At 39.7% G+C, this 27,377-nt stretch overlaps 1 protein-coding gene across 10 annotated transcripts in view; it reads right to left on the bottom strand.

Annotated features, from left to right (window-relative positions):
* CTNND2 (catenin delta 2) overlaps positions 1-27,377 on the bottom strand; it is a 646,797-nt gene that overhangs the window by 89,107 nt on the left and 530,313 nt on the right. For all 10 annotated transcript variants that reach the window (XM_040548196.1, XM_040548193.1, XM_040548191.1 and 7 more), the window contains one exon: positions 1,103-1,220. In XM_040548196.1, coding sequence (XP_040404130.1) covers positions 1,103-1,220 — 118 coding nt within the window. The remainder of the gene's footprint in view (positions 1-1,102; positions 1,221-27,377) is intronic.

The raw sequence follows: 27,377 nt of genomic DNA, 5'->3' as shown, positions 1-27,377 counted from the left end.
GGGCCCTGTTGAAAGCGTGGTGCCTACTTTGTTGGCGAGCCTCGTTCGGTCATTACTACTCTACTAAAGGTTTGCTAATGGAAAGCCTACCCTAGACTACTGGGTTGTGGTGGGTTTGGGGTCTTTTGCTGCCAGACCTGCACTGTGTGCTACAAACCTTCTGTTATTCCTTCCTCTGTCCCCTGAATGTATGAGCAAGTTTCACCTATTTGGTTTAGCTAACAAACAGAAAGTTCTGGGTTGTTTCCCTCTCCAATCTACAAAATACCAGAGGTTCACAGACAACTCTGTGAAAGGTCATTCAGAAATACAAAGCCAGGAGGCTTTAAAACTTTGCTAAGTAAAAGGACACTCTACTCTGATTCTTAAGGATTGGCAAATTGACCAAGGTTGTCCTAAAGCAGCAATTTGAATTACTTTAGCACCGTATACTGAATGCAAAAAGTATTTGAAGCTAGACTTTTCCTTCTTCTCTGGAATACTGGAATACTACAACCCTTCAATTTGTAAGTTCTTGATGTCCTTTTAATTAAGCGGTGCCTTTCACCTTTGGAGAATCATGTCCATATCCTACTACTTTCAAAGAAGTGAAGTTGACGTAAAAATACATCTTAAAAGAGTTACTGAAAGCATTCATTGATCCTCTTCAAAGGAGAAATCACGTTGGTAGCACTGTGAAATTGCCTATTAATTGTCCACTTGTTTTTTTTGTTCATTTGCCTTTTAAGCCTACCACACTATTATCAGGTCTGTCTCATACTAGGTATTGGAAATCAATTTTAAGGTAACCCTGGCAGAGTAGTATAAGGACATTTACATGGAGTATGACATTTGCTCTTAAAGCAGTTATTACATTTCCTCTGTTAATAATCCAAGTGAGAGGAAGACATGATTACCTGCACACACTACATAGCTGGACACAAATCCAATATTTAGCACACAGAAATACACAGCTCAACAGAAGGAAAAGAAAAAGATGGACTAAACTACTCTTCGCTACGCCACCCTCTGCGATGCATTTTTTTAAAAACTGTCACTATATAGTCCTGAGGTACCCTGAATATCTGTATTTCTTGCTCCTGAAAAGACAAAGATGACAAACCTTACTATCAATTTCACTGCTCCCCAGAGCAGACTGGATCACGTACAGCAATGCATCCGTCAGGCCATCACACTCCCTCATCCTTCTGCGGGCCTCCTCTCCAGCAGAGCTGACATTCCTGCAAGGCAACAGCAAAGGTCACCACCTGCACAGCTTCCATGCCCACTGCCCCTCCTCAAACATTTTTGCAATTAACATACAGATAAAACATTTGTTTCTTCTCCTTTTATCAGTTCAGAGCTGTGAATAATGAAGACAGCTGTGAATGAGTTCCGGAAATGTAACACAGAGGGGAGCAAATGGAAGTCATCAGGTCCTCTGCAAGAAAGGGCTAAGAGGCCAAGCAGCATGCGCATACCTGAGCTGAGACTCATCCTACTATAATTTGGAGAAGAGATGATCATTTCTTTTTTTTTCTCTTTTTTTTTTTTCTAAGAATGGTTTTATATTTATGAAAAAGTGTTTTTAAAATGTGCATATGTACATATAAATCAAGCTTTGAAAACTCTAGAGGTTTTGCCAAAGATATCTCTTAGGATTTGAAGAGCCCAGTTGTCGGGGCTCTTAACCTGCGAGAAAAAGATTATCAAAGCATAACATAAAACACCTGGTATTGCTTGTTTCTCATTTTACTTGAGTGTTTCCTTTTCTCTCTTTTTGAGTGAACGCTGACGCCAAAATCTTCTCTTTACATCATAATTTGCAAGTTGTTTTACATTGCAAAATTCAAGATCTCATCTTATAATAATTGTGTTTCTCAGAGAGGGCCACAGGGCTTTCTAAACGTTTTTATAGAAACACAACTGAAACAAATTTTACTGAATAATATAATGTGTTATAAAGTTCAAAATATTGATATAAAACAACAATTCTGTATGAATGTGCATATATAAATAGAAACTGTACTTGTTAACATCAAGAAAAACTGAGAAAACTTGGTATTCAAATTTGTGCAGTGGTTCTGATTGGAAATGGGTGAGCTATCAGTCTCAGGGACTGGGTAAAACTTTTCACATGGTTTCTGTCAGAAAGGACAGACATCCCTCTGTTGAGGTGCTCATCCATAGCTTCCCTCTCCCCACTCCTGAAGTTTATACAAAGGAAGAACAGATAGGCACTCCCATCAGCCCTAAGTACTCAATATGAACGTATGGAAATGGAAAAGAGGGCATTTGTCATTTGATTTGGGAAGAAAGAAATCACTTTCTTTCTTTTATGCTATTTTAAATTGCCTTTGTATTAAAGGCAGAAAGAAGATACGAATCCTGGAAGAACGGAATAAATTTTAGGTGGAGGAAGGCAAGAGAACTTAAGGTTTCCTTTCAGTTCTTTGCTCTATCTACTTCTTCCTGTTCTGCCTCCTTATCATCCAAAAAAGAGCATTTCCATTCCAATAAAGCACCAAAGACTTTTCCTAATCAAGTACTCTCATAACTGGACCATCCCTCAACCACTTCAATGCAGGTTCCTAATTGATTCTACTCCCTAAGCACATGTGATTTTCGAGCTATACTTGCCACCCCACACTGTCCTAATCAGTCCTGCTCTCCCCGGCACAAGCTGCCTCAATTAATTCAATGCGGTTCCCTTCATGTATGCAGGCGGTCCCATGAAAAACATACAGTCCAGGAGCTGTAACCAGAATTAATTCCTTTATCTCCCCAGCACACAAATTCATGCTTTCCATTCTTCTAGAGACTCCACACTTCTCCCTGCATCACAGATCAGAAATGTGCCCTCAATAACGGCTTGCAAGTTTTGTGTTCTTGCAAGTTTTATGTCATCTTGTTCTTCTGATCCCTGAACTCAACGCCTCTTCCCTTCTTCTGCTTCTATAGCAGTAGTTGAGTTTTCTTCTAACTCAGGAGGAAACTCTATTCTATCATCCAGAAAGCATCAACTGGAAAAAAAATCTTTCATTAGCTCTCTCTTTTGAGTGCTGAAAATCTTCTGACTCCCCCTTTGGGTGATAGAAATCAGAAGATAAAAATTATAGTGTATGGCTTTCCCCAAACAGTGCCTATGCTTTTGCAGTGCTGGAGACTCTAGCTTAGGTATATTTTGAGTAGACTGTCCCCTTTCAGCAGCTCTGCCTGAAATTCCTGAAGGGAAGCAAAAGTAGGACAAGCAGAGCCGTGGATCTGAAAAGTCCACTGGGGGTGGAGGGTGGGTGGTGAGGAGAAGAGGTGATTAGTGAACTTCTTTTATCTAAAATTCTACTCTATTACCCTCTGGCAAGATAAAGAAAAACAGGAAGAGAAAGAAAGCTGTATCCAGCCCTAAAAGAATACTGCATATGGAATAACTGTACAAATTAAAATAAGAGGATGCTGAGGAAGTGTCCTCAGCACACTGCATTTCCTTGCACCACTATCATGAAAATAAAAAAAAAAAAAGCTAAAATATTACCGAATCCCTTTAAACAGCACTAGATGTAGCATTTTTTATTACCATTGCATGTCCAGGCTTTTTCATTTTCTTAAGTTACATATGCTGAGTGCAAGCTTTCAAAACCACAGGCCAGTCGAAAGAGAGAGATACATTCTCCCCAGTCTTTTCACTGAGGTGATTTCTCCTTCTCTCTAGCATGGCCAAATGCATGTCACCAGAGCCTGCCTAGACTGGAAGCCTCTCAGTTCCTCTCCAAACTCACCAGAAACCCCCCAACAAGCCAGCAATACAGACAACCTTCTAGTCCCTGAGCTGCGAGCTGTCTGCCTCGTTCGCTTCTAGCTAAGCAAGGAATATGAGGCCTTTATACAGACACGCTAGGGGCACATCTTGCACAGAAATTGCACTTCTTCTCCCTTTATGGAGGAGCTGTCAGGTTCACTTTTACAGTTTATCATCCTTCCTCATTATGCTCCAGCTGGTTCTGTAATCATAAGGTGGATATGCTGAATTCCCATGACTGCTCCTCCTTCTAAAAGTCTCCACGTAGATTCAGTACCATCTCTTGAATACAGCTCACAGCTACTGCAGCCCTCCCCAGATCTAGCACATTTATTTAGATTTGAAATAGCTTAAAAAACAAGACGAATCCAAACTTCACATGAACACTTAGGTAGAAATAATTATTTATTTAAAAATAAATATATCGTATTATCTAACTATTCCATTTCACCTCTGTTGAAGGAAACATATTCTCAGCCTTGCAAATCATTGCTAACTGAGATCTTTCACAGAAGGGCTCTAACGTGACCACGATCATGTTTGGGCTATGAAGTTCTGCGCAAGAGAAACAATTCCAGGTTACTCAACCTGACAAAGAAAGCCCTCTGCCACCTTAATTTTCTTATTTCTAGTTGTTAACTCAAACAAGCTGTAGCTGGCAGTGTGACAGGGAGTAAGACATGATTTGTCATTTGTGAATTTACAGGTCACTGTGCAAACCATCAAATGGAGCATTAGTACTATCTACCAGTAGTAACACGTCCCACTAAGTAAACACATATTTTTCCAGTGTCAGTCTCCAAATAGTTTTAAAGGTGAAACTATGTTTTCTGGATTTTAAAAAGATATGGAGATACAATGCACAAGTTTTCAGGAAAAAAATAGTTTTCCATCACAAAGGCAGCCCAGGAAAAGCTCGATTGCCTGGTATATTTTCTTTCTGTGTGGAAGCTCTGTTCACAGGGTATATGTGAGAAAAGATTTATCGGGTGTAAGCTGACATTCTGAATCTAGGACAAGGAGCACTTTAGACCTCCGTAAACTAGTCAAATTAATCTCAGATGGAATTCACCCACACAGGAATACCAAAAATACAAAGTACTGAAGAGTAACTCTCAGGTTAATCAGAAAGTCTCACTCAGACCTCCAAAGACCAGCTAATGTAAACAGCTTGTTCTCAAGAGAAGAACACCAAGAACAGAGAGTCTGAACAAGAGCTCAGACCCATGGCTCATCACTCTGCTACTTTCTGAAAAGTGGCAGACCAACTCTGCTAATAATCTAGGGATAGAAAGAGAACTACAATAATCCAGCTTCAGTTTTATGGGAAGATGCATCACAGTTATCATGTCATCACCTGATAACTAACAGAAGGTATGACCCTCCAGACATACTTAATGGGGTTGTCAATCCAATGTTCTACGGATACGAACTGGGTGGTACAGAGGTATTCACTGCACAACACATACCTGATTCCTGTCAACCCTGGTGCTTACCTTAGTTATTCAATGAATTTGGTGAGATTTGAGGTGGTGGAAGATGGGTGGTGCTAAGCAATTTCTCTCTCCTTTAGAGTCTTTTTCCATACAATATCCTGGTGACTATAAGATAACTAAGGCATTGAATAGAACAGTTTGGGTTGGAAAGGACCTAAAAGATCAAATTCCAATGCCCCTGCCATGGGCATGGACACCTCCCACCAGACCAGGTTGCCCAAAGCCCCATCCAGCCTGGCCTTGAACTCCTCCACGGATGGGGCATCCACAGCTTCTCTGGGCAACAAGTGCCAGTGCCTCAAATAAATAAATTAGTAAAAAATTTACTAATTTATTAGTAAATATATTGTTCCAAACATTCAATCTAAATCTACTTTCTTTTAGTTTAAAGCCATTCCCCCTTGTCCTATCACTACACTCCCTGACACAGAGTCCCTCCCCAGCTTTCTTGTAGGCCCCCTTTAGGTACTGGAAGGCCACTGTAAGATCTCCCTGGAGCCTTCTCTTCTCCATGCTGAACAACCCCAACTCCCTTAGCCTGTCTTCAGAGGAGAGGTGCTCCAGCCCTCTGATCGTCCTCATGGCCCTCCTCTGGACTCACTCCAACAGGTCCATGTCCTTCCTGTGCTGGGGGCCCCAGAGCTGAACGCAGTACTTCATGTGGGGTCTTATGAGGGCAGAGCAGAGGGGAACAATCACCTCCCTCGCCCTGCTGGCCAGAATGCTTTTGATGCAGCCCACGATACGGTTGGCTTCTGGGCTGCAAGCGCACATTGCTGGCTCATGTCGAGCTGCTCATCAGCCAACACCTCCGAGTCTTCCTCAGGGCTGCTCTCAGTCCGTTCTCCACCCAGCTGTATTTGTGCTCAGGATTTCTCCAAGCCAAGTGCAGGACCTTACACTTGGCCTTGTTGAACTTCATGAGGTTCACACAGGCCCACCTCTCAAGCCTGTCCAGATCCCTCTGGATGGCATCCCTTCCCTCCAGCGTGTGGTCTCCAGAGAGGGACATGGAGTTCTATGGAAGGATCATCTGCAAAGCCACTGTGCTGAGAGTCATCCTCTGGATGTCATCCCTGGATATGGGATCACTTAGCAAACTTCTGACATTACTCCCAGTGGTAGTTCTACAAATTGCAAAGACAGTATCTACAGAGGCATCTGTCCCCCTTGAGCAGGCTCAGATCTCATCAAGTAGTTCGACCTTTTCTGTACCAGCAACAGTTCCACAGACTGCAGATCTGACTGCAGTCATGTACGATAATAATTGAGAAAAAAATATCTGTGTTTAGCAAAGATGAAATTGAGATCGGTCCTTCTTATGGCCCCTTGTTAAAAAGAAAAAGCATGTTTAATATTCAGTATATGTATTTTTTTTCCTATAGACTAGAAAGGACAGACACAGAAAGGGCAATAACCTAATTTAGGCGTAACTATGAAGTTATCTTTGGTATGAAACTTAAGATGAATCCAAAGTATAGCTTCATTCCAAAAAGTTTTGAGTAAGAAGGACTAAAGATAACAGCTTCAATCTTTTCCATCCTTCTACTTGAAATAATAGCCAAAAAAAGAGAGTTTTCCCAGAGAGGGGGAAAAGTTTATATAAACCAAGAACTCAAAAAAATGCCATTAATGTCATAGGAACTAAGTTTATGTTTCACTGAGGATACTAGCACGGGAAAATCCCTCAGGAGAATACTGAATAACCAAGTTGCAACTGAGCGAAAAAAAATGCCTGAGAATAATGAGTGAGGCAGCAGGCAGATTTTGCTATTCAGCACATACTCATTGAGCTGCTAGAAAGACCCATATTTTAACATCCGAAATAACTCCCCCTCACACGCGCAATTTCATCATCAGTATCACATCCAGAAGAGCCTTTTCAGGCTGACCCATCTACATATTACACTGAATGTCTGATCTGTTCAGCTGTAAACATGTGCTTGGTGCATAAATTCCTGTTATTATCAAGGCTGCTGCACTGCAGGAGGAGCTTTAGTCCTAAGAGCCATCATGCAGTGGACTACAAGGATGTCAGGCTTGGGTGAAACGCTCTCTGTGAGGTGCTCTGCATGAACTCTGCCATGTACTGAAGATTGCAAAGGGACCTGCTCTGAAATGAGGAAGCTAGAAAGCAGGACTGCCTCAATCACCTTTAAGTACTGAAAGTTGCCCTGCTAACATGCTGTGTGTCACGTGTGTAAGAAACATAGGGCTCAGTGGAATGAGAGAAAGGCTGAGCAGGGAGAGCTGGAGAGTTAGAAATGCCTATGAAAGAATCACAGAAATTGTCAGATCCTGAGGTGGGTTCTCTTGAGGCACAAAGAGACTGACACATAGACGCAGTCAGCACTGGTAAATTCATGAAATCGGTTCTTAACTTCCTGCTCATGAACTCTCTGTTTCAACTTGAATAGCCCTTTAGAGCATGCAACTATTCTATAAGGTAGACTGTCAATGGCTATGTTTTATGATACCACTCTCAGTGATCGCTGCTTCCCACCAAAGGCAGCTGACCTGGGACTTCTCTTTTATGTTGCATGACAGGGCTTTGTCTAGTGTCTCAGACTATTACACAACTTAATGTGTAGTGCATATGACAGCCTGGTTCCATAGTCCATCTGCAACACGATGGTTGGCCACCAAGTCTCTTTGGCAGAACCGAGACCTTGTGACATCTAAAGCTCACCCTCAAAGCACTTCTTCATACAGGTTTTGCTCAGAGGCTCACTATGAAAGGACAAGTCCCATTGAAACATTTGGCAGGTTGTGCCATCATCACTGGGAACTCAAAGCATACCAGAATGTGACATGGACACTGACATTAGATGCCTGTTGGATAAGCACAGAGAGAAAGACACATCTGTAGTCAGGAGAAACAAGTTGCCTTGATACATTTAGCTATAGGACCAAAGGATATTATGCAAGCTCTTCCTTTGCTTTGGGATGAGACAGCTAGTTGAAATACCATGAAAACAGCCATCAGTGATGCAATGTGCCACGGTTGAGATAGTGCCCAGCCTGCTGCTCAGAGTATATCATGAAAGCAGACTCCAGTGCAGCCAAGATGTTGAGAGGAACTGTGACTGTGTGGCAGGCTTTGCTCCTGCCCTGCTGCTATTCTGGTGTGTGTGGAGCATGAGGGATGACATGCTTTTAGAGCTGTCGCTAACACTAAAAGAAAAAGAAAGTGTATTTACACATGACTATGAATATGCACGAACAAGACAAGTAGAAGAGCGAAGTAAACTTTTGTGCTCCAGCAATATACCAAAAGCACCATGCCATATATTGTCAAGTAAGACACTGATTACCTTCTGTGCTTGAATTTGAGCATAAACAATTTGAACATGAAAATCACTGAATAACTGAGATTGGAAGGCACTCACAGACATTGTTTAGTCCATGGTCCCTGCTAAAAACAGGGTCAACTACGGTAGGTGGCTCAAGACAACCTGTTGCACTTTGGAACCTCTCTGGGCAACTTGTTCCTTTGTTTGACCACCCTCATGATAAAAAATATTTTTCTTAGGTTTAAGTGGCATTCTGTGTATTTGAATATTTCGCGGAATCATAGGATCACTGAATGGTCTGGGTTGGAAGGGACCTTTAAGATCACCCGGTTCCAACCCCCCCCCGCTATGGGCTGGGACACGTCCCACCAGACCAGGTTGCCCAAAGCCCCATCCAGCCTGGCCTTGAACACCTCCAGGGATGGGGCATCCACAGCTTCTCTGGGCAACCTGTGCCACTGCCTCACCACCCTCACAGTGAAGAATTTCTTCCAAATATCTAATCTAAATCTTCCCTCTTTTATTTTAAAGCCATTACTCCTTGTCCTATCACTACACTCCTTGACAAAAAGACCCTCCCCAGCTTCCCTGTAGGCCCACTTTAGGTATTGGAAGGCTGCTCTAAGGTCTTTCTTCAGAGCCTTCTCTTCTCCAGGCTGAACAACCCCAACTCCCTCAGCCTGTCTTCAGAGGAGAGGTGCTCCAGCCCTTTGATCATATTTGTGGCCCTCCTCTGGACTTGCTCCAGTATGTCCATGTCCTTCTTGTGTTGGGGTCCCAGAGCTGAACACAGGGTTCCAGGTGGGGTCTCACGAGAGCAGAGCAGAGGGGGAGAATCACCTCACTTACCCTGCTGGCCACGCTGCTTTTGATGCAGCCTAGGATACGGCTGGCTTTCTGGGCTGCAAGCACACATTGCTGAGCTGCTGAACAACTAACACCTCCAAGTCCTTCTCCTCAGAGCTGGTCTCAATCCATTCTCCACCCAGCTGTATTTGTGTTTGGGATTGCTCCGAGCCAGATGCAGGACCTTGTACTTGGCCTTATTGAGCTTCATGAGATTCGCACAGGCCCACCTCCCAAGCCTGTCCAGATTTTGCTCATGGCCTTTAGTCCTATTACTCATTAACACTGAGAAGATTCTAGCCATGTCTTTTATACACCCTCCCGTAAGGTATTTATATACATGGATAAGGTCCTCCCTGAGACTTCTCTAAATATTCCCAGCTCTCTCAGCCACTCAGTATGCACAAAGTATTCATTTAACAAAATACTAAAATAAAATAATAATTAAAAAAAGCAATCAATCCTAATAATGGCCTCCTCTGCATGTGCTCTCTTATATGCTGCCTAGTTTTATTTTTGTCTGACTGGCTAAGCATTCTCCTTCAGTAACAGAGCCTTGTCTTGGTGGCAAGCTGGCATCCCCGGTCGTACTGTAAGCTGCAGTGAGCAGTTACAGTTCTTTAAGTTGGTCTGCAATGTCGCAGATGATTCCCTAAGAGCTACTTCTTTTTCCTGTTTACTTCCAGCTGTTTCTATAAGCATTCAGACTCTTTGTTGCTAGAGTCTAATGTACTAACACAGCAAAAAAGAAGAAACCAGTGCCATGCACATATCAGACAAGTGTGCTCACAATCCTCAGCAGTCCATTGATAACTATGAAATTTTAAGGGCTTTTTATAATGGAGTAGACCTTGAGTTGCATTGACTTATCTGCAAGTAGTCAGTGCAGCCTTTGGACATACAGTAAAGAGATTAAAAGGAGTTTTGCTACAGTAACTTCTGGACAAATTCTATTTCTTTTAATCATGATTTGTACACTAAGAATTTATTTAATCATTCCTTACTGCTGAAAACTAAACTAGCTGATGAGAACAGTTATTTCTCAGACAACATACAAATTTAAACTAGCCAATAAGTCAAAGACACAAGATGGTTCATCTCCATTATTATGAGTTTCTAACTGGTAGGCTTTTAGTGACTACAAAACCAGCTTATTGTCTGGAAGTAATAGAAAATGAAAATAGATTTTTCAGTAACTGCCTTAGATCTACTTTGCAGTTTTGCCTGATTTGAATGACAGTTCAATGCAGTATCATTTGAAAAGCACAGGAAAAAGCAGAACATTTTACCACTGCACTAAATCCAGCTATGACATGCAATAGTATTGCCATGAAAAATTCCTCTTGCTAAATGTTCTCAGTACCAATTATAGCCTTCTTATAAATAAAGTTGGTTTACAGACTAGTAATCATTTATCAATCCTGCCTGTGGATAGAAATAATGCAGGTTTTGAGGCAAATTCTCTACTACTAATTAGCATATCTCAACTGTAATTAATGAAACAGGAACGGTTTATATCAATAAAAAAATTGGCTTCAGATCTTTATGTCTCAGGTATTAATTTTACTTTAAAAGCATACTTTGCAATTAGACAAACATCTGACAGCTTAATGTGGATACAGTCTTGGTTATTAACCTTTCTATCAAATGCTATGACAATGTGATTTAGCTTTGATTATTCAGCCATACCTTTCATTTTCAAAACATCAGAGCAATTAGCCTACCAAGTCAAGCACTCAACAGGTACCTTTTATTGCTGTGCTTCTGCCTGCCTGTCTATTCCTTAGGCTAAATGTATCTTTTTTTTTATGACCAGTGTGTGTGATCTGTGAAACAATTGACGTCTAACATCATTTTTTGCTATTTTGATATGTTTTGAAGAGATACCTGCTAGAAAAAGAACTTACACTGCCATAAACATCCTAAAAGAATTTTCTCTATAAAAACAAAAACAAAACAATAAAATTATGTCATACAATATTTTCTGTAAAAGTTCATGCTACAATGAACCACATCTGAAATAAAAAAAAATGTTCCTAAACTGCCTGCCCACATTTTTCTGTGTTGCCATTTGAAGTGCAACTTCTATTTAAGCACCATAGACAGAATTGCATACAATTTGTTCAGCAAATATTTTAAATTATAGAATAAAAAAAAAAAGAAACTGCAGCAAATTTCAGATTTGGTATTTATTTTCTTGGACATAAATCTGACTGCGTAAGATTAACTGCACTTAATGCTTAGCTGTTTAACCACTTTTAACACATTACCTGCAGGAGGTGAAATTCAGTTTGACCACAGTGTTCACTCAGCTGGTAAGAGCTGAAATATAGTGTCACTTACTGCCCTTGGGAAACAAGCTGCTGTGGTGCAGACTCTGAAGGTCACAACGGGAACAGTTTAAGGATGCCAATGTAAAGATATTTTTCTCCATTTTGAACTGTAACATTTCAAACCTGACTCTTTCCCAGAATTTAATAAGATGCTCTGAAGAGCAAACTCTCTAAACGGAGCTCTAAATGTGTCACAGACCTTTTGCACAGAAGTGTGGTGTGGTGGCTGGCCCTGGCCAGCAGCTAAGCACCACTCTGTCACTCACTGACACCCAGATATGAGAGTGGAAATTTGTAAAGGCCACTGCAGCAAATCCAGAGATGAGGAAAAGGGGACTTCTATTGCCAGTGAAGTCTCTTCTGTTTCCTCTAAGTATGAGGGAGCATAATAAATTGGTCAGTCCTAAGAATTTAGGATGGCTGCCTTATCCACTGAAAAGCACAATGTATAAATTAATATGAGAAGGTACTGGGTAGAATTCAGCCTTTATTTCTGCTTGAACATACACTACATTAGGCCAGTTGCACTTTGAAAATCTTAGGGAGGTCATCCTTTGAATCCCTAATGATAGAGTACAATCTTCACTGTCACCTGCTTGTGCCGTAACCACGGTGTACAGCCTCTCACTTTAAGCCACCTTGGTATTTCAGCACTGGAAGGATGTAAATACAACAGCATTTTGAAAAATGCTGTAAACTACAGCAAACTATAATCAAATCCAGAACGAGGGGTACAGGAATAAATAAGATGTCCTAGGAGGAATAAAGAGGGATGATTCACAATCCCACCTTTGAACTCTGAAGATATAATACAGAAGCAATAAGCATGTTAGATAAGGGACAGATGGATTGATAACATTTATTTCACTTTTCAGAAGACTTTTGACAAGATCTCTAACAAAAGGACTTCAATGAAACTAAGCAAGCATTGGAAGATAATGGACAGATAATTGTTAAAATATAGGAAATGAATGGTCAGTCCTCACAATGGAGGGTGGTCACCAGTGGAGTGATTTATTCACAAGCTATCAGGAACAGGAGATGAACAATGAAATGAAAATTTGCTGAAGATACTAAGTTACTATTCAGCGTAGTAAGATGAGTGATAACAGGGAAGTACTGCAGAAGGACTTTAAAATAGATAAATGTAAAGTGATGTATATGAGAAAAAAAAAACAAAACACATTCCTGATTTCACTTACGATATGCTGGTCTCAGAACTGACCACTAAAACCTTGGAATTGTAATAGATACCCCCATGAAAAGATAGCACAACACTCAAGAGCAGGCAAATGAGCCAAATGGGCTGTAAGGATATAAGAAAATACATAAACTAGAACAGCACTGTACCACCATGAGCATCATCCTTATTATGGTATGCAACTCTGATCCCCTCAGCTCAAAATGATATGGCAGAACTGGAAAAGATTCAAAGAAAGGCTACGTATTTCCACTTTAGGAGCAACTTAGTAAGCCAGAACTCATTGGTTTGAAAGAGTGACAGATAACAGGCTGCGGAGAATATGACAGAAATTTATCAAGTCATTATGGTCATGGAGAAGGTGGATAAAAATCAACTTTTCACTCCAACTGCAGAACTGTGTGTCACCAGATGGAACCAGACAAGGCAGGTTTAAAACAAAAAGGGGATAGTAGCTGAGTGAAGTTGAGCTGTAGACATCCTTCCCAAAAGAAGCTGTGGCTGACAAAAGTACATATGGGCTCAAAGGGAGTGAAGTTCATGGAAGAGAATTCTAGTAAGAGTTATTAAAACCAAAGAAATCACATCTGTTACAGGAAGACTGGAAGCCAGCAAGAAGTTTGGAGAGCAAAGAAGTAAGTAGGAGAAGTGAACCTGAAATGGCACTGGCCTCGTGAATCCAGAATCCTGAATTTAACCTTGGCAACTGCTTTGGGTCTCTTGCTCTTATGTGCAAATGAAACATCATGGAGTCATTCTGTTTCCCAGAGAAAACAGGCAATTTGAAAAGCCATTCAACAGCGGGAGAAGAAAGGGGAGGTGTACAGCATTTCAGCAATGGCTTCTGAATAGTGCTTAGAGCTGGTGGTCTGAGAGACATGCAATTCCTAACCTGTGTTAAGTGATATTATCATGTATAGCAATAAACACAGCTGAGTGTGGAAGAAGAAAGGATGTGGAAAGTCTGGAGGGTTTTCTGGTCTGCCACTGTGTATTAGAAGAAATGAAGGTGTTCCAACAAGGCACAGAAGAGCAGCACAAATGCTGGTACATCTGCATTGTTCCTTGCACGTGATCTATCTGTTCCAGTTAGGTGAGGTGCTTTTGTTGGAATTTCTTGCCAGAAGATACTGGAGGTTTTCATTTTTGCATGAACCCAAGAGCAACTGAACAAATTCATAGGGAAGAACGCCACCGAGGCTGTTAAACACAGGCATCACTCTCCACGACAGCTCCCAGATAAATGCCTACATGACCAGGGGGAGCATACTGGTCTAATTTCTTCTTTGTTGGCCACCCACTCTATTCACTGTGAAACTCAAAAATATTGTGTCAGATGCTTCAGTGTTGCAAAGTAGTCTTTCCTGTTTTTCATTTTTTTATACAGCTTGGTATCTTATTCTGAACAAAAGCACTAATCAGACATAAATGGTTTTCAATTAACCTCACTCTACCTATTATTTTCTAGATTATTTTCTTCAAATGCTTAAAAGTTGGCTTGTTTTGATGTTCTTAATTGCCTTCCTCTACATTAATTGTTCAAGCAATTTCTGAAGGATTTAAATTCAGGTTATTTCTTCATCATTTCTATGTCTACTTCTCTCCACCACTTAAAGATGAAGTCTATATTTATCTTGTTTAATCCTGTGGGAAAGTCTGTCTTGCATGAGTTGCACTAGCAAAAATAATTCCATGACAAGAAAAATATTCCCCTTTTATTTTTCATAGGCTATATTCTCAGTAAAAACTTGGCATTACATCTGCATTCATAACAGTAATTGGAAAGCAGCAGGCAAAACGCTTTAGAGTACAGAATAAGCATTAAAATGTACTTCTTTCTGCAAAAGACAGTGATTTACTGTGTTTAAAACTATTATTCTTACTGTATTTATCAGCACTTCTTACACTGCTGAGATCCCTTTGTAAAATCATTTGAGTAATATTTGTCTAACACAATTTTAATTTTGTAATATTTGTACAGAAAAAAAAATCATTCTCCCTCAGCCAAAATTTTAACACACACAACAGCTGGGAAAAGGGATTTTCCTTCTTACCTGAAACTTGAGAAATGTAGTTATCTCCACGTGGTGTGTGAAATTCCTCACAATCCTGTGATGTATTTGACCTTGTTTCAGCTTTAGAACAACTAATACTAAGAAATGAAAACAAAAACTCTTGGTTTTGACAGTTCTTTTCCCATGGCTTATTCCCAGTGCAGCTCATGTGATTTTCAGGGATACACGCAAACCTCTTCTCTGTACTCTCAGAAATATTTGGAATGCCTGATTTGATTATGATCAAAGTACAACTTTGGAATCTAACATGGGGCCAAAATGTATTCCTGACCTGCTGCCAGGTTTTACCCTAAATTGTTCAATGCTAGCAGGTGTGTTCTAGCTACAGAAGTTCTGTTTGTATCTAGACTAATATGAAAGGACCAGACCATCGTATAAAATTAACAGTTAAAAGTAAGCACAACACATTTCCAGACAGAGCAGTTTGCTTAATAAAACTTCCAAATCAAAAAATCTGTGAAAAATTGTCACAAGTATGGTTTTTGGAATTAGAAGAAAAAAAGCACAGAAAGAAGATTTTGAGTTATGTCTTTTTGACTTTTTTTTTTTTTTTTAGGTAAATACTTTGCTTTCTTTCTTAATCAATTGGTTTACTCGCCTGTTCTTTTCTCTATCAAGGAATAATGTACCCAAGAAGTCCTGAGAGTTTGTTCTCTTTGGAGTCATCACCTGATCCATTTTAAAAAGACACTTAGAACATGGTCTCCTGCATGCACTTAAGTCTTCTCTTAAAGAATACAGTTATGTTACCCCACAGAAGCAGAAAAAAAAAGAAAAGAAAGTGATTTGAAGTCTTCTATATGTATTTAAACTTTCTCAGCCATTTGTGGGTCTTGGATTTGAGTGAATTTCAATTGTTGCCTATACATTCTCTTAATTGTCTGTTATAAAAGAAAAATAGTGTTTTAATTACTAAATTATAGAACTTTATCTTGCTGATATTATTACTTGAGTCTCCTTTTTTGTTCAAATGTACAAATGAAACACCAAAGTCAGTCAGCCCCCCAGACAGAAGAGGCAATCTGACTACCCAGTGAATAAATAGCCTGGTAAGTGCAATATGTCCTTATGCCACATGAACCCATTGGCCATATATTTGAAGGACCTCCTAAAGTGTTAGTCACACAAATTCAGTTGAAGGCAACCAAACTTGTACAGTTAAAAGTCCCATGCCACAGCTATCAAATTCCTTCTATAAGACAACACAGTTAAAAGACAAAGCTCTGATAAAGAATAAAACTAGTGATTTTACGGTCAGCTGGTCAGACAATTACATTCCCAGACAAGTGTATATTTCAAAACAGTGGAAAGCAAAAATGAAATCTCCTAGTTTGATGATCTATGGACATCAATGTGTGTCTATGCAAACATGAAAGCTACATTAAAAAACCAAACCAAACAAACAAAAACAAAAAAAACAGAGTGAGCTTGCTTATTATATACACATTAACTCAGGACTGCATACGTACAACGGCAACCTTGGGCCAGGATCTCATGAGACTTTTACACTCTGTGTTAGACTAGCATTCTGCGTGGGCTAGATGACAATTCAAATGTGACTTCGTAGTTGTACAAATCTGAACAGGTGCATTCTCGTTCCTACTGTGACAAATGATTGTATTCTTTATGTTCTAATGCTCACTTTTCCATATGCTATGCTGATTTTTAAATTGACACTGTTGTCACTGAACCAAAATGAATTTTCCATCAGGTACTAGAACATATTGCATATTCCTTTCACATACCTCCATAGGCACCGAAGCTCAGAAAGTTTGTGTGCATGTGTCCTTGAGTTTGAAACATTTAAAAGCATTACTGTTAATATGCTTCTTCTCAGGTTTTATAAATCAAAATATTGGAAACTAATACAGTCCTTTTGCTTTGGTTTTAGAATCAAGTGAAAAAGATAATCACCAAAATCAGATCATAAACTATGTAAATATATTTAGCAGAGTTAACAGTTTGAAAATCCTATGAATAAAGATTAAGTGCAGAAAAAAATACATGACTTGCAATAAGCAATCCTATCAACCTGCAGGAACAAATAGGATCATGATTGCTTAAGTAAGATGATTCACCCTAACCTACAAAGCAATCTCCCTGTCACATCTGAGTTTCAAGTGCCTTCCTGCATCTTCCTTACAGTCTTGAAAAAACATTATCAGTGCAGAGCCTTGAGAAGAAAGGATGGTAAATCAGCTTTGGTTGTTGACTAATCAGATAAGCACAATTAATTACAATACCAGTCAGTTCATTAGATTATTAGGTTCATCTTGTTCTGATCAGCTACTTAGAAATTTTAATATAGAGGATAAGAAGTCGTCACAAGCAGAACACTCATTAGAATATTAGAAAGTATGAAGCACTTTGGAATGAAACAAATTAAGTTACAACACAGCACAGAAAAGTAGAAGTCAAATGTTTTTCATCTGTGTGTATACTGATGCTCTCAGTGAATTGACTGCTATGACTGAACTGACTGATATTTTTCAGGCTGAAGCATTTCTCCAAACCTGAGAGGGATCTTTCTGCTCTACCAAACTAAAAAATCTTATAAATGCTTTCTTATATAAGTTCCTAGTTTAGACTAGTTACTACTCATTAATTCTATCTTTTATTTTACTGTTATTATCCACTCACTCTGTATTACCAGCATTTCCTTCACAATACTTGGTTAGGCATCTCAAAATTCATTTATTATTTGCTCATATTATTTCTTTCTAGTCATATAATTCATTTTTATGACACTGTTCTTGTGAAATTGCATTTTATTATTTCCAGAATGATCTCTCCCTTCAATTTTCTTATTTTTTATGCTTTAACTCCATTAAAAACATCAAGGTATCTATGCTGCTTTCTACTAACAACATCTCTCACAGTGTTATGATTTTTTATGCTAAATACATTTAAAAAAAGGCAATATAATAAATTGCCTAATTGTAAAAAAATAAAATGTGATACATAATATATCATAATTCTTATCCTTGGGCTAAATTTGCCTTCAGAATAAGAAATAAATATGTACGCTTATGTCCTATTTTCATGACAGTTAACCTGAAATTGCCAGAGTGTGTATCCTACCTCAGATTATGTCACTTCATCATATCTCCAAACGACTTTATGTGCATACTGAGAGATGATGAAAGAACTGACCCTCTAGCGTGCCCTTCAGCCTAATGAGTCATTGTGTATCATTGCTGCTCGAAATAACCTGTAAAAAAAGAAGGGAATCACTCTATGACAACCCTACTTAGCCCCATCTAGTCCATGCCATACAAAACAATGAACGCTCTTTACCACTAGCACTGTTTTCAATGCTCTCTGCCCCTTTGACTTATACCCTAGGGATGATGTCTGACAACTTAGCTCTTCTGCCAAAACAAACCTCTTTCAAAACCCTACGCTGCTCTGTCTCAATGCCCAACTTTGTTGTATGTCGTAATGATCACTTGGGGGACTGGCACCAGAGATTTCATTTTACCCCTTTCATTTTATCACTCACTCTTTGAGTCAATTCACTGGTCTCTGTTAAACTAAACACCAACTTCAAACTTCCCATCAGTGCCTCAAGATGCTCATGAAACTCTTGCATGAATAGCAGGCTCTCTTCTTCCACTTTGTCCTTTGCTTTGCCATGAAATGTATAACGCTTACCTTCATACATTTTACTTTCTAATCTGCAAGTAGTATGTATTAGTATATATTCATTTAGCATGTTACCATATTTGCCTCATCCTGATTCTTCCTATAAATTAAACCAAAACACCTGCATGGAGTCAAAGAAGAGGACCAAAACCAAACCAAACCAAAAAACAACAACAAAACAATCAAAACCCCATTCACCAAAACAATGGATTTTGTCAGAGCTATGTGCGTCTTACAGAGCAAAGGCTTCTGCAGAATCATTATGTTCTGTCCTTGGGATCACTTTTGTGCTTCCTGTTTCTATCAAGCATCACTGACATAGGGGCTTTACTTTGCATTCTTTGGGCCAAAGAGCACAGCATATTTGCCTGCTAAAATCCCATGATTAATCAACACCAAAAGTAACTGGGGGTTGAGGGGCAGAGGTAATTATGCAAACCGAACAACTAAACAAGCAGACAAAGTTGAGAGCCGTTTTCAAATAGAAAGTTGCTGATGCTGTGGCAATGTTGAGCCAAAAACTCTCTATAATCATTCCTACAATGAGGGATTTCTGTAGCTGTGGTTATTCTTTAGTTGACAGATAAGCATATAATGAGTGACAGACACTCAGCACCGTCAGACTTGCTCCCGTACAACCTGCTTTTCAACACACCCAGTGCACAAAACCTCATCTCTGATACAATGCTTTGCCTGTGGTGCTGTTATGCCTGGGAAGAGTTTAATCCTTTGTATGCTTTGTGTGCCAGTCAGAGACCAAATTAGCAAAAAGATAATTACAGCTTATAGAGGTGTCTGTTCTTTTATGAATAAACACTCATTCTAATTTTGTAATTATTATTTTAGCATTCTCAGTTAATTGTCAGTTACTCAACAACACAGCTTCCTCCGGTATAGCGCAAACACAATTCCCAGAATTACAGTAAAATTTCCTACATTAGGTACAAGAGTACAAATTATTTAATACAACTTTATCAAGCTCTGAGCTTATCTGATTTCTATTACCAAAGCTTTCTGAACTAAATATGCTAATCCCAAAATTCTGCAAGACTGGTGGATTTTGTTTGTTTTGTTTTTTGTTTTCCTTACTGAGCAGGTGACTGTGGTAAAACGACAACCCATCAAGACGATAGCTACATGCATAAAGCATCGCCATGTTCCAGCTCCCTGTGCTTGAATTATCTCTCTGCCCAGACCAGCAGAAGGCCCATGTACTCGCAAAGGATACTGCCTGTCTCCTTTGTGTGAGATGATGCACGTACAGACGCTGAACACACAATGGTGGAATTACTAATTATGATCAAAGTCACCTTTATATATACCACCTCTATATTATTTAATTTACCTCATCTTTTATACACACACACGCTTCCCTCCCAGGTGCACACACCTGTGCCTATGGCCCAGGACACCATTGCAGCCCAGCCCCTGCCCCAGTGACGCTGCAGCAATGCTGCTCTCCAGCCCTGTTTCTGGCTTCCCTTTGGATTCCCTGCCTCATTCTTGGAGATGGATTGATCCTTTGCTTTCTCCCGATGCTCCCTGGATCCTCCTGAGAGGATCCTGTGCTGCTCAAGGTGCCCTTTGGTGAGGACATTGCCTGCCATGTCGCAGCCACCCTCAGCTCCCAGCTTACCAACAGCTGAGGAGCAGCCCTGCTCCTGCTGTCCCTCAAAACAGTTTAGTACACAGCTGACCCTCCCAAATCTGTTACTCTGGTCTTGAGATTCCTTCTCTTTCAACTCCTAAAGCCACTCAAGACTGAGCAGTGCTTTTGGTTAAAGGTCTATAATTCTGAATGCCCTGGACCCTATACTTAACTGGACTAGCCTGAAATTTATTGGCCTTCACAAGTGCAAAGTATATGGTCTAAATCTGAGATCCTCTGAATCTCAGCTTCCTCATAAACCCAAGGCTGTAACGATATAATTTTTAAATTCAGTTGTTCTTATAGCTCTATACATACACAGACTGGAGGGCCAGATCAGTCCTGCATTTTCCTCTTCTTCCTGTGGAGGGGATCTGCAGGATGCTACACTGCTGGCAGCCCTACACCCTCCCCTGCCACATGGGGTACAGGAATTGGAGTGTCCTCAGCTAAGACTCAACCCCTCTTCCTCCTCGCTCTCTTATCAGGATCAGACAATGATTCAGCATGTTCTATCCTGACAGTATTCACAGGGAGAATTACTAAGAAATAGCTATTCTGCAGCTCTTTGCTCTCTGCTCTTCCACTGTGTAGGCAAGTTCCTAAGACAAAACTTAATGACTTCTCTTGGCTAAAACATGGGTTTAGCCCAGCCACAATAAGCAGAAGTAACCTATACCTGGGTTCAATTTAAACCTTAAGCCTGCTTCTCACCAACTATATCTGCATTCTTGCCTGAACATTTTACCTCAAACGTTGCCTTCAGCATCATGCTATTAAGCCACGTGACACCATTGCTATGAATGTCACCAGCTCTCTGAGGATCTCCATTGAAGCAGCACTTCTTACACACTCTGGCAGCTTGAAAACAAGGAACTCGGTGTTCATCTGCCAATGCTTACCCACACTTTTTGTTGCTGTGCGGAGCTGCTCCAACTAATGCTTCCGCCAGCGAGCAGTACTGCTGTGACTGCTGCAGCAATTCATGTAGATGAATGCTGGAATTTGAACCTGTACAATGAAATCTTCTGTCAGAACATGCCTAGTTACATTGAACTGTTTAACATTTATAAATCAGGAGGCAAAACCTCAAACATTTGCACTTGCTCTTTGATACAGCCTCTTAACAGTAATCTTCTCATGACATCTAGTATGCCTCCCTCCCCCTTTCTCCATATAAAAATGCTTTACAACACTTAGGTCTTCTTCAGTGCACACGTTTATAACCTAAAGTCCATCTGGAGAGTGGCACTATCTGCCCCAGAAGATTCAGGCAGCCCATCATACTGTAAACTTGCTTTAGAAATCTACCCTGTTAACCGACTGAAGCATGACAGCCAAAAAAAGAAAAATAAAAAAATTGTGGTGCCAGAGAAGTTGACTGCTACTATTAACACTAAGGAAGAACAGCCGTAAGAAGCATAAAATCTGAAACTACTTCAAAGATAAAGTGCAATCATCATGTTCTTTTTTTAGCCCAAGGATGAAGTCACTCCCAATTAAAAGCAGTGTTCCGGAAGTTTTTCAGTATAAGTTCCAAAGAACTCCAGAAAAATATGGGTGTATTGGTGAGATCAATTGAAAAATAATACCTGTATGTTCCAAAGTCACATTAGTTAGGAAAATAAGCTAATAAAAAATCCATTGAACTTCTCCTACCTCCCTTCTTTCAAAAAAATATAGCTTTTAAGTTTTGTATTGAATTTTGAAGTTAGATCTCAATATGGGAGATTTAATTGATTTTAGAGACTTGCAAATGTCACTTTAGACACTGTGCATGTAATGGTCAATACTTTTGTTCTGACTACAATTTCATCTTGATGTCAAAATTATAAACAGCAGCTTGTAGCAGCAATTCAAGATTACCTGTGCTCTTTTCATCATAAATACATATTTGAAAAAGTGGTAGTTAGTGATAAAAAAGAAATCATCTTTTTTCTTCCAAAAAGTTTGCTTCATCAATGTTTTTCTGATCTTCTTTTTTAATCCCATTTCTCTCTCTTTTATTGTCACACTGTATTTTTGCTTTCCATTGTGCAAAAACTAGTGAAGAATGAAATTTAATTAGAAGAAAAATACATACGGGAATGAATAGTTCATTAAACTAAAACAGTATGTTGCCTCCTAAATAAGCTGCCAATGTCCTCCCTCAAAGACAGATAGCATCACAGTGTCCAGCCTCCCAAGGAGAAGAGCAGCCAGTTCCATGTGCAGGCTGGCACCACTCCTCTGCCATCAGTGAGGGAGGTCTTCCTGGGGAGCTTGGCAGCAAGAAACCCCTCTTTAGCAGGGCACTTAATACCACAGAGGAGACAGTTTTGCCACTGAACTCAAGTAGCAGGTACATCTGGTGTGTTTCATAATGCTGCTATAATATACAAACAGTACACTTCAAAATTCATTTTCAGAGTTTTCAGTCATTTCACAGTTAGTTTCATTAAAATCAAGTTTTCTGGAGTGATGCCACTGCATTTACGCAGTGATATTTACGCGAAGAGCAGCAAGCAGATCTCCCGTTACTGTATTTCTGTAACGGATTCTTATTTTGAGAACTAAATTCCACTTACATGCTTTGTGTTCAAACTATCTGCTTAGTGTTTAAAGTCATGGTGATTACTTAATGCTGCAGTGTGTGGAACAGAGTCTATTTACATAAACATCTTCTACATGTGTCCAATGGCATAACTACACATTTCAATTTAAAATCCCATCAAAACACTACTTACTAATTCACGAAACTTTATTTACTTCATAAACTATTCTATGATTTAAAATTAATCTTAACAAAAATTAAGAGAAACACCAAATGAACACTCATTAATCTACACAACTGCAATTAAAAAAAGATGTTCCAAACACAAATCTTTCTTTAGCTGTTCAGCTGACGTTTGAAAGTAATTATACCTGCAATTGCTAATCAGTTCATCATTATGAATTATAAAATATTTTACAGAGCAGTAAGGTTACAAAGTCAAGCACTGATGAAAACTTAAGTTATCACCAAATTTAAGTTTGCCCCTGCAACTTAACTTTGCCTGTTTTTTACAAAATGATCAAGGTACGCTGTCTACACTGTCACTTTTCAACCCCATAGGACTACATGCCTCGTGCACTGCACAAGAGGGCCTTACTTGGTGTGAATCAGAGATACATTGCAGAGAACATTGTTTTCTGTTAGTCTGCTTGCCTCTGTCAGAAATTAATACTAGCACTGCAGGAAAGAGAAATAATGGCCTGTACAGGTAAAGGAGGGAAGGGAATTTTGTACTCTTCCAGATTTTGTTTCAGAGCTTTCAATTTCTGTTTTCCTTGTTTTCTGAGGGCTTGACTAGAAACTCTGGAGTCACTCACAGAACCTCAGATATGCTGGGAGATAACCAGTCCAGCCTGTACTTGAAGCAACACTATCACCAACACGAGATTAAGTTTGGTGGCTTTGCATAGGGAGCCTTGAAGACATCCAAGACAGACATCCCACCACCTCTCTGTTCCAGTGCTGCAATGCCTTCTTGGTGAAGCTTAATGTCCAGTTTGAACCTCCCAATCTGAAACTTGTGGCCTCTTCCCTACACCAAGTCCAGTTTCTGAACATCTTTGTTGAACTGAGTGGACCCGAAGCTGGACACTGTATTGCAGATGCAGCCACTCCAGTACTGAGTAAAGAGGAGAATTTACCTGCTAAGATTGAGGTGAAAAAAGGTGTTGAGTTCTTCAGTCTTCTGCCTTTTGTCCATCATTAGTTTGTCTTCACCATGCAACAGTGGACTCACACTCCTCTCACTTTCTTGGTGCTTTTAGGATAGATAAACCTGTAAAAACTCCTGCTGTGACCCTAGTTTGCTCTAGCTGGGCTTTGATCTTCCTTGTTTCATCCTCAAGTGCTGGAACTTGATTGTTTTTTCTGGCTTCCACTTCATGCTCTTTTTGTGCTTCAGTTTGCATCTTTTTGCTTCAGTATGAATCTTTTTGTTTATTCCAGTGAGCCCTCTGCCAGAATTTCCAGTCTTCTTGTAAGGAAGTTTGTTCCCAAGTTCTCACCAATTTATTTATTTATTTATTTAACTCATTAAACACCCTTCTCCTATGAAACAGCTCCAGAGAGGGTTCTGCCTGGCAACCTTAGAGAAAGCTCTGGTCTGCAGAGGTGTCAGACATTCCCAACAGGAACTGACATTAAAACAAACCCATGCTTGGAATACATAAAGTGCCTTATAATGATACACACAGACTGTGGCCTCTCTGCTACTGATAGCAAGGAATGGCAGTATCCGGATTCTTAGGATCCATCTTTAGACTCTTCTTTCTATTTCCTCTTGATTTCCTCTGCCATATTTCTACAGCCTGTTTTATCCTGATTTTCTCACAAGTTAGGATTTGCCCCAATTTTCCTGATACCACAGACTCAAGTCCCAGTATATGCTCCTTAGGATGCTCATTCTAGTCCATTCTCCTCTCTCAGACAATCTTCTATGTTGGTTCCACAAAGCAGTTACTAATGTTCTTCTGTACCAAGCCTCTCCTTCTCATTACACTGTGTTCCAGTTCCAGTGGCAAAGCCACTTTTCTTTCTTCCATCATCACCTAATATCCCTCATTGCTCTCTCCATTTCCTCTTTCCAGATGGATTGGCTCCCTCCTGGTTGCTTCCAGACAACCAGACTGCAGTGCCTCCTAACATATGCTCCCATTCACACTCCTACTCTGAGATTCATCCAACCTATACAGCTTTTTTTTTTTTTTTTTTTAAATGCTAACAGTGCTGATGGCCATAATCCCATGTTCCCCTACAGAAAAGGTGCAAAACTTTCTCCAGCAGAACAGATCACACTTTCTGGGTAAACACAACCTGCAACAGCAAAGCAGTTCTTCAAAATCCACTGAATTTGTGACTGTCATGGAGATATTGGTGATGTTGTCAGGAAGAACAGTCAAAGCATATGTAGGTATGGTTAACAGCCAAAGTTAAATAGGAAAGTATGCTATTATAGGTGAGAATTGCAATCTGAATTTATAGTCTGGGCCAACAGGAGGCATATAGGAAATGCAATGTTTTGTACTGTTGACTGAACGAGCTGATGTGTAGTTGCTGTAGCTACACCTACCCCGTGCTGCAAGCTAACCTTTCAGTTGCACCACCAATGTAATTTCTGTTCCCTGCCTGGGTATCAAAGACTGATGATAGTAGTATTGCTTTTAGTAAGACAGCAGCAGGAATTGTGCCAAGGCCACTAAAATCATTTCACACCAACTATTAAAAGAGCAGAGCAAACTCCAGACTAGCATCTGCTGGAAACCACTCTTTTTCTCACTGCAGATTTTGAGCATGAACAAATATTTATTATTGGTAATATAGCAAAATCATTTATATTTTACTGTACACATGAGCTTCACAAAAACAAACAGCACAAGGACAGACCTCCAACAGAGAGGAGTAAGTGTGAAATGAATGACTAAGCAGGAAAGGAATGAATTAGCTTAGATTCTTTCCAGGAGTCACATTCCAAAAACCACTGCATGTCTACACCAAGGAGAACTCCAGCTACTCAAATATCATTGTAAACAATATTGATGTCTTTCTTATCGAAAAAAGAAAAAAAAAAGAAAAAAAAAGAAAAAAAGAAGAAAGAAAAAAGAAAGATTATTTGTATTTTTGGAAACCAAGAAGGAAACTGGTGGATAGTTTCACTGTTACCTTCATAACACATTCCCGCACTTGATTTAACAATGGGAGCCCTTAGTTTAGCTTGGCTTTTAAGAAGAAAAGGAGGTCAATTTTAGTTTGTGGCAGCTACTTCTAAGTGAGGAAGGCCAGGACATTACAGTTATCAAAGTATTAAAGATATTCCCACATACTTGTTTTTACCTAGTATAGGATCTGGTTTGTAGTAACATCTCCCACATTCTCTGTATACTAACTGGAAAATAATTTGAGTAGTATGTCTTACAAAGTAAGATATATTTGCTTTGCTAAAGCGAGAGCTTAAAGTTCACACAAACTCGGAGGAGAGGAAACAATAATGATATGTAGGGATTATAATACTTTCACTTTGTAAACTCTAAATTCTTAGAGTTTCAAGTATAAAGATAATCTACAACAATGATCTACTCAAACCCTTGAAAAATGGCTGACTATATAACAGATCCACTAGCAATAAAACATAATGATAGGGCTCATGTTATGAAAAACTAATATTTGTTACATAAATTACCCCCCCATTTAGTAATTATACTGTATGTCTACAATAAGGTCAAGCAAAATGTAACCCTGGCAGAAGCAATACTGCATGCATTATGTAGTCTAGACAGAACTATGATGGAGAATTATGGAGGATAATTAATCAGTTAATGTTTTCCATGTGTTTCATGATATGTGCAGCCACGATTCTAGAATAAAATGTTTGTGCTAATGAAGTCTCTTTCCACGTTCTTAAAAGAAATACTGCCAACTGCTTTTATTCAGTCCAAAGACAGCTGCAATAAAAGGAAGTATATAGCTATATAAACACATACAAACCCACACAAAGAATCACAGAATCATTCAGGTTGGAAAAGACCTTTAAAATCAGCAAGTCCAACCATTAACCTAGCACTGCCAAGCCTACCACTAAACCATGTCCCTAAGCACAACATCTACATGTCTTTTGAATACCTCCAGGGACAGTGACTCAACCACTTCCCTGGGCAGCCTGTTCCAATGCCTAGCAACCTTCACAGTGAAGAAATATTTCCTAGCATCCCACCTAAACCTCCCCTGACACAACTTGAGGGCATTTCCTCTTGTCCTATCACTTGTTGCTTGGGAGAGAAGAATCGTAGAATCATAGAGTGGTTTGGGCTGGAAGGGACCTTAAAGATCATCTAATTTCAGCCCCCCTGCCATGGGCAGGGGCACCTTCTACCAGACCACGTTATTCAACCTGGCAAAACCCCAGTCAAGAGACCAACCCCCACCCTGCTACAACCTCCTTTGAGGTAGCTGTAGAGAGTGATATGGTCTCCCCCAGCCTCCTCTTCTCTAGGCTAAATAACCCCAATTTCCTCAACTGATCCTTATAAGACTTGCTC

This window comes from Cygnus olor, chromosome 2 (genome assembly GCF_009769625.2).
Source record: "Cygnus olor isolate bCygOlo1 chromosome 2, bCygOlo1.pri.v2, whole genome shotgun sequence".
Taxonomy (NCBI): Eukaryota; Metazoa; Chordata; class Aves; order Anseriformes; family Anatidae; genus Cygnus; species Cygnus olor.
This window is presented reverse-complemented; position numbering and strand designations above follow the sequence as displayed.